General features: G+C 29.7%; 1 protein-coding gene across 1 annotated transcript in view; it reads right to left on the bottom strand.

Moving 5' to 3' along the window:
- Nucleotides 1–8,280: 8,280 nt before the first annotated feature.
- The window catches only part of Klp67A (Kinesin-like protein at 67A), a 95,538-nt gene continuing 94,868 nt past the window's right edge, over nt 8,281–8,950 (bottom strand). Inside the window, exon 14 of the mRNA XM_075357848.1 lies at nt 8,281–8,505. Within this exon, the coding sequence (XP_075213963.1) occupies nt 8,393–8,505 (113 nt within the window). The 3' untranslated portion in view covers nt 8,281–8,392. The remainder of the gene's footprint in view (nt 8,506–8,950) is intronic.

The following is an 8,950-nucleotide window of genomic DNA, read 5'->3' as shown; positions in this document are numbered from 1 at the left end:
CTCACAAAAATAGGTGTGCGCACCGTAACAAAAGACCACCACAGGTAAACTGCTTAAATAAAAAATTAAAAAAAAAAAAAAAAAATAGTTTTAAGGTCCTGGACATGTAGGAAACAAGTGGTTAAGTTTCAATTTTTTTTTGAATTGGTCAAGCAACTACCCTTCGGGAACACTTCAAATGGATTGACTCAGAAGCTATTATTAAAATTGAAAAATGATGGAGTAAGAGTAGTGATGGTGCAAAAATAATATTATTGTACCTCTGTGGGTAAACAACAGATGTGTGTATTTTCTATTTGAACCACTCAAAAATTTTAATGAAGATTACTCAGAAATAAGGCTGAGTTAGAAGTTGTCATTTTGGATTTGAAGTAGAGACCCCTTTCTACCACTCTGGAAACGGGCACTACAAAAATTCCACTATTAGCTTACTGCCTGCCCCCATAATGCTCCCAAGATATTTTTCAGTAGAATACTTTCAATAGTGGTCTTATAGAAACTGAAGACAACATATTGCGAGTGATTCATAATCAATACCAATCAGAAACTACTGAATATAAATTGATGAAAATTTGTATACATGTTCTTACATGTAACTGCACAATAAGAAAGGATTTTTGAAATTCTGAGTTTAAAGGGGTAAAATGGAGTAATAAATGAAGAAATGATTGTTGGTGAGTATAATCTTAATGTAATTGTAAATAAACCAATTTCTAGATTTTTTAAATTTGTCCTTGAAAAGGGGTGAAGAAAGGTAAAAAATGTTTTGAACAATGATTGTACATTTTCCCAATCCTGACTATACTAAATGATATATTGAGTAGATTTGGGCTTGCAAATACTCTTCAGATAAATATTTAAAAACCAGTTTTGGGTTTTTTTAAGGGGTGGGAAGGTATACAGTGTTGTGGCTCAACCAAAACGGCCACTGCCACCATTACTGTATATGTGACTGGCTGCACTTGCCTTCGATTCTTGAATAAAAAAATTGACTGCTACAGAAACGCAACAAACATGGCATGGCGAAGCTGCAACGAGGTGCTAGTTATTTTATAAACTAAAAGTTATTTATTTAGACATACAGCATGTTCTGGAATGTATTCCCCGAACTTCAGGTATTACTGATTCAGGACACCAAATTGAGAAAAAAGGTTCATATTGATATAAGTCCTATTTTGCTTTGTTTACCTTCTGAATGCCATTTTGGATTTTCAACAACAATGTTATTTCCCAGAAATGGGTAAATCTACTTTAATTAAATATGGCAAATTTAAGACTGGTGTCTCATTCTAAAAAGTGACAAATCTTGAAAACATCACCTTCAAAAATTTCAAAGTGGTGGCCATCTTAATTTTTTGGTCTTCAATATCTTTGTAATTACTTGTTTGATAAAATTTTTACTTACTACAAAATTTATTATGCATTTTATTTTGAACAAAATGATACCTCATTTGTAAAAATCCATTGACAATCAAGATATTGCAGACAACTAACCTGGCCGATACTTGTGCACCATAATGTAAGCTGACAATTTTTTGCCTGCTTAATTTTCCTGCACTAAATATAATAAATAGTAAACTAATAAAAATTATTAATTTAAAGGAAAACAAAGCAAAATAGGACTTATGTTGATATGAACTTTTTTGCTCATTTTGGTAACTGAATCAGTACCTGAAGTTCGGGAAGTACATCCTGGAACACTACATATCCCTTTTTCAGAGTTGGAACATCTCCCTAAATATTTTTCCATCTCATTTAATTTCTTCAAAAATGTAATATAACTATAAAAATTGTAATATAATTATAAGGGCCACTCGTAAAGTTTTTGGCTTGACAAAGAAAACTATTTTCATTTATTTTTTATATTTCAATTAGTGACCTTGGTATTTATTTAATACATTTAGACATACAGCTTTATAACTTTTTAATGCAGTACGAGATGTGTGAGAAAAGAAATGAGACTGACTTTTTACTTACCAGCAATATTATCCCCTTTAAAGTAGTTGCCTTGGGCAGCTATACACCGGGGGAGTCATTGTTCCTACTCCTGGTAGCAGTGCTGGAAGGCTTCAACTGGTAGGGCTTTTAACTGGTTGGTCATAGTCTTTTGAATGTTCTCCAGAGTTCTAAAATGACGTCCTTTTAAGACATGTTTCAATTTCAGGAAAAGGAAAAAGTCACAAAGATTCAAATCGGGTGAATAGGGGTTTGAGGAACCGTAGGAATGCGGTATGAGATAGAAGAACAATTGCTAACATTTACAGGAACCAAACAGCAACAGTAATAATTGAAGAACATAAGAAAGAAGCCATAATAAGAAAGGGAGTCTGACAAGGATGTTCTCGATCCCCGTTACTTTTTAATCTTTACATGGAACTAGCAGTTAATGATGTTAAAGAACAATTTAGATTCGGAGTAACAGTGCAAGGTGAAAAGATAAAGATGCTATGATTTGCTGATGATATAGTAATTCTAGCCGAGAGTAAAAAGGATTTAGAAGAAACAATGAACGACATGGATGAAGTCTACACAAGAACTATCGCATGAAAATAAACAAGAACAAAACAAAAGTAATGAAATGTAGTAGAAATAACAAAGATGGACCACTGAATGTGAAAATAGGAGGAGAAAAGATTATGGAGGTAGAAGAATTTTGTTATTTGGGAAGTAGAATTACTAAAGATGGACGAAGCAGGAGCGATATAAAATGCCAAATAGCACAAGCGAAACGAGCCTTCAGTAAGAAATATAATTTGTTTACATCAAAAATTAATTTAAATGTCAGGAAAAGATTTTTGAAAGTATATGTTTGGAGTGTCACTTTATATGGAAGTGAAACTTGGACAATCGGAGTATCTGAGAAGAAAAGATTAGAAGCTTTTGAAATGTGGTGCTATCGGAGAATGTTAAAAATCAGATGGGTGGATAAAGTGACAAATGAAGAGGTATTGCGGCAAATAGATGAAGAAAGAAGCATTTGGAAAAATATAGTTAAAAGAAGAAACAGACTTATAGGCCACATACTAAGGCATCCTGGAATAGTCACTTTAATATTGGAAGAACAGGTAGAAGGAAAAAATTGTGTAGGCAGGCCACGTTTGGAATATGTAAAACAAATTGTTAGGGATGTAGGATGTAGGATGTAGAGGGTATACTGAAATGAAACGACTAGCACTAGATAGGGAATCTTGGAGAGCTGCATCAAACCAGTCAAATGACTGAAGACAAAAAAAAAAAAATTAACTTTATAAAATAAGCTGTTGTTTTGCATTAGTTGAAATGACTCTTTGTCCATTGAGTCGTTCAATTAGGTTTGCGAAGAGGAAATAATTGCTAGAACAATACAGCATTTTGAAGCATAGTTCGTGGAGTATTGCAGCAACAGTCAAAGACATGTTCAGGCACATTATCGTGATGAAAGAAAACATTTCTTTTCACAGAAGTGGACAAATAACCCGAATTATATCATTCAGTTGGTCCATTAGTAAAGAGTAATACTTCCTCTGGAGTACTATGCTTCACTAATGGACCTACCTTTTGCCAGGGAATCGAGCACCTTTACTTGAGAATCCCAAACAAACTGTAGCCATGACTTTTTATGCAGATGAAATAATTTTACTTTCTTTGATGCATTTTCACCTGCTCCTACCCACTGTTTGGCATGTAATAGTAAATGCAGGTTTCATCTACTGTTATAAAACATTGAAGAATAACTCAGCATAATTGCGTTTAAATAAGCCTGAACAACTTTGAGAAATATTTTCAGTTGATTTTTAACAAAGGCAGCACCTGCTGGGTGGGAAGCCTTTTCATATGCAAAACATTTTGGAAAATATATTGAACATGGTCTATGAAGATGTTTGCAATGACAGCAAGCTCTTTTATTTTCAGTCACCAATTATTTAATACAGCATTATGGATTTTTGTAATGACTTTGTTGGTGGTAGCAGTTTTTGGGCCTCCTAAGAGTTCATCATCATGAATGTATGTCCAACCACATTTAAATTCAGAAGTCCTCTTTTTTACTATTGAAAATGAAGGGGAAGAATAAATATTTAAAGTGGAATAACTATTTTTGTTTGTCTTTTGGGGTTAAACAGTTTAAACTTAAATTTTCTTCATTTCCCTGAAAATGTCAAAACTTGTTTTCTTTATCTGATTGCCACAAACAAGCAACTTAACAGATGCATATGAACCGTCGCCGCACACCATCTAATGGATCATATTTGGTCATACTTGATTCATCTCTCTCTCAGGCCAAGAACTTTATAAATGTCCACTGTTTGGCATGTAATAGTAAATGCAGGTTTCATCTACTGTTATAAAACATTGAAGAATAACTCAGCATAATTGCGTTTAAATAAGCCTGAACAACTTTGAGAAATATTTTCAGTTGATTTTTAACAAAGGCAGCACCTGCTGGGTGGGAAGCCTTTTCATATGCAAAACATTTTGGAAAATATATTGAACATGGTCTATGAAGATGTTTGCAATGACAGCAAGCTCTTTTATTTTCAGTCACCAATTATTTAATACAGCATTATGGATTTTTGTAATGACTTTGTTGGTGGTAGCAGTTTTTGGGCCTCCTAAGAGTTCATCATCATGAATGTATGTCCAACCACATTTAAATTCAGAAGTCCTCTTTTTTACTATTGAAAATGAAGGGGAAGAATAAATATTTAAAGTGGAATAACTATTTTTGTTTGTCTTTTGGGGTTAAACAGTTTAAACTTAAATTTTCTTCATTTCCCTGAAAATGTCAAAACTTGTTTTCTTTATCTGATTGCCACAAACAAGCAACTTAACAGATGCATATGAACCGTCGCCGCACACCATCTAATGGATCATATTTGGTCATACTTGATTCATCTCTCTCTCAGGCCAAGAACTTTATAAATGTCCCTTGTAATTACCCCAATAAATAAATCAAACCAAATTTCATGATTGTAGGTTAAATTATTCCCAAGATGTAAAACAAAATTTATATGATTAATCATATAAAAAATATATCTTTAATAAAAAAGGTTTTGAAGTCAAGAAAATAATTCTAAATATATGAATACAATATTAAATTTAAATTAATCATATTAATCCAAGACAGATATTTTTTCTACTACATGAAAGGAACACAATAAAGAATAGTTTAACATCTGCTGCAAGTGATCTAGAGCTCAAGGAAAGTATTATAAAAATTTTTCTTGTTCCTGCAGAGGAACAAGAACAATTTTTAAATTCCTAATGTGATATTTGACTAAATTATAAGTACATGTAAATATTTTAAATTAAAAAGATATTTAAGTTAATATTCTTGAATTGAATGTAAGCAGTGTTTCCTTTCATACCTGTATTTATAATGACATGGGCTTTTGAAAGATTTAGATTGAAAGAGAAAGATGAAATTGGAGGGCCAAATCTACCAAACATTTACTTGCAATCAGGTTAGATTTATATTTTGTTAAGTTTTTATTGCAGTTCTTACCTAATATATGTCCCTAAAAATGTACAAAATGAATATTGAACAAGGTATAGCTAACTATACCTTGTTCAATATTCATTCTGTACTACTAATAGTACAGAACTGTAATTTATCATTAATTCAATAAGGTTTTAATATAACGCAATCTCAAATATTTAAAGGACAAATAAGTTTATCTTGTGGAGAATTGATCAGAAATAACTGTATTTAGGGGTTTTACATTATACATTAACATATGAGATTAATGATGTTTTTTATTTATTATAATAAAATAATCATTAACACATTCACAACACTGTATGCCCATATGGGTACACTCTGTCCATTAGTAAAGTGCTTTGTGCGTCCAACAGGGTACACATTTCTACAGGTTTCTTACAGAATTTCTTTTAGTCTAGCTATACTGTAAGTATTTAAAATCATACGACATATTAGAAGTGTTATGAAAAGAACTATATAATACAAGTTTACAAATATCTAACTTACTCAGGTAAATATTTCAAACTTTGCGACAAACTCTAAATTAGATGTTTTTTTTTTTAAGTTATAAAATTAAATACAGTAAATACAACTAGTGGTGTGCCTAGTGGCAGGCTCACAGGAATAAGAGAGCTCATGTACCTGTGGCAGGTGCATGATGCCAAGGAGTTATAATATCATAACAAAGGTGCATTGTGCACCTGACAGGGTTCATGCAAGAAAAACATGATTGGAACTTTATTTTTCTGAAATTATGCTTGTTTCATGTATATGTCATCAAATATAAACTAAAAAAGTAAAAAGAAAATTTCCGGATTTTTGTAAGTATATGTGTAACCAACCGTATGTGCCGTAGCACATAAAAAAAATTAAGTATTTTGGCAGCCATCGCGAATGTGTTAATGCAATAAAAACTGTATTTTATTATAATAAAACACAAAATCAGGAGTCTTAATTTTGCACAGAAAAAGCTCATTTTTGAAAATCTGTCAAGCTGATTTATTAAAAAGTAAAGCGTCATCATGTTTATTAAAACTAATAATTTTATATTACAATATAAAGATGTTATGCTACTCTTTTCCATTATTGCTATTACATATTGATTCACAGCATAATAATTGAATATACTAAACAAATGTACAAATTAAAATAAAGAATTAAAATAATTTACAAAATACCTTAGAAATCTAAAAAAAATACCTTAAAAATCTACAACCAATCAAAAAATAATAAAAAATAAAATTGTAAATTATATTGTATATTTCAAATCATTCAGGTTTTGAATGAATTGTTGAACTTAATTCAGTGTATAAAAATATTCATTTTTTATAACATTTTAAAATAAAAATTATTCTTTTTATAAGAGAGAATATTTTTAATCACATTGCCACATAAAATAAAAGGTACATTCAAATTAAACCTAGATCTTGTTATATCAGAGTACCTAAATAAATCTGTTAATCAGAAAATGTTTGTAAAGTAAAGAAATAAAGAATCAGCTAACAAAAATTAAGATCCCTGAAAATGTTTGACTATAAATAAAACAATGACTTTTTTAATAATTTGAAAACAAGTATTTGATAAACTACCATTTATAAAGCTATCTTGCTGTTATTTTTTTTTTGTGTCCAAAGTGAATTTTATAAAGGTTAATAAATACTCAAAAAATTTAAGTGAATATTTTCTGTTATTAAACTGTGTAGGAATTGTTATGAAATATATAGGTAAAGATAGGAAAGAAAATCTCAGAGAGGGCTTTCAATGTGAAACTGCTCTACATATTATCAGTTATGTTTCTCAGATAAGATGAAAAGCAACAACTTATAACACCTGGATCATCTCAGAAAGTAGATTAGTTTTTGTAAACAGAAGAATATGAAGCAAGGATAAATGCCAACAGTTCAAGTCAAGCCGCATAAATCACCTAATATAAAGACATTAGATGTGATCTTTATATATATACTCATTAAAAAATGTACAAAATGTTATCATGGTTCAGGAGATTAAAATTTTTGCATTAAAAAAGAGAAATTCAAAGAGTCTGAACAGAAACTTGAGGATCTGAACTTAAGTGATATCTACTTGTAGAAACAATCATACAGGAATTAGGGTGATGAAGAAAATCTTAAACAGTAAGAGAAAAATTCAGTAATACTGAAACATCATTTCAATTCTAATGGAATAGATATTTTTCCTAATTAGGAAAGAAACAGAAACTTCCTCTATGCATTCAAGTATTTGCACAAAATATAGCATTCATGCATGCATTTTATTCTGTAGCAATCTTTTCTACCTTCAATTCTAGGTATATGTTACAATTCCTCAATTGGTGCTACCAACTGGCACTTACTAAACTCCTCTGCATATCAACTGTTGAAGGTAACTTTGATAAACAAGAACTTAGTAAGTTTGTGCAAAAGTCATGGATCCAGATATAAGCTAATCCAACCCTGCAAAACACACATTAATAATTTGTTCATTAACTTAAAACTATGAATTATATATATGACACATTAAAACTATTTTTTTTTTTTTTACATTTTTTTAATATTAACAGGCAGAACCAGTCAAGTTTTTTATTATCATAAACAGTTTTCTATGTAATTTGTAAATGTAATAATGACCTACTTCATTTACAGTATATCTGAGTATATATATATATATATATATATATATATATATATATATATATATATATATATATATATATATATATATAAGATTTTTCACAACTTTTTTGAGTTTAGTTTAAAAGTTATTCAAAATAATTACATTATTTATATCTAATTAATGTAATTTCTTAAAAGTAGATTATGAAGTATTCCAAGAGCAATGAAAATATGAAAAATAAGGTGGTCAAATGTATAAATAAAAAAAGATTAATATCTTGCTGATATTTTGATTTATGAATAACAACTGATAATTCATCTCTATTTATCTTTTTCTTTCAATCCCTGTTGCTGACTGCTTGTTTGTTGAAGAATTTCTTAAATATGGATGGCTTTTAAACCTCTTCTTTGTATGAGACATCTTTAATGTAGAAAGAACTGAAACAATAATAAAATATGTTAAAAACTGTCAAATTGGTTTATCACACTTTTTATTATTAATAAAAACTTTTAAACTAATAAAACTTTTTCATTAATGAGTAAATGTAAATAAATGTATTACCATAAGCACATGCATAGTTATTAAACAAAATAGCTTATTTGCATTGCATTTAATTGGTTATCACTTCTTTCCTATAACCTTGTAGAGAACTTATGATTAAAAATTGTTTCCTGTGAAATAATTTTTAATTCTAGTTTTAACACATCTTACCATCCCTAAAATGTATTCTTAGTAAATAGATCACAGTAACCAGTTTTCCAACAGTTCCTAACTTCAAAATTTTAAACAATGATATTTAAAAAATTTTATTCTACCTAATTTTGCTGGAATGCATCCTCAGTAAATTATGAGAGCTATTCTAAAACTAATTTCTATTGACTA

This window comes from Lycorma delicatula, chromosome 2 (assembly GCF_047948215.1).
Source record: "Lycorma delicatula isolate Av1 chromosome 2, ASM4794821v1, whole genome shotgun sequence".
Classification (NCBI taxonomy): Eukaryota; Metazoa; Arthropoda; class Insecta; order Hemiptera; family Fulgoridae; genus Lycorma; species Lycorma delicatula.
Note: the sequence above shows the minus strand (reverse complement) of the source record. Positions and strands in the feature narration are given on the sequence as shown.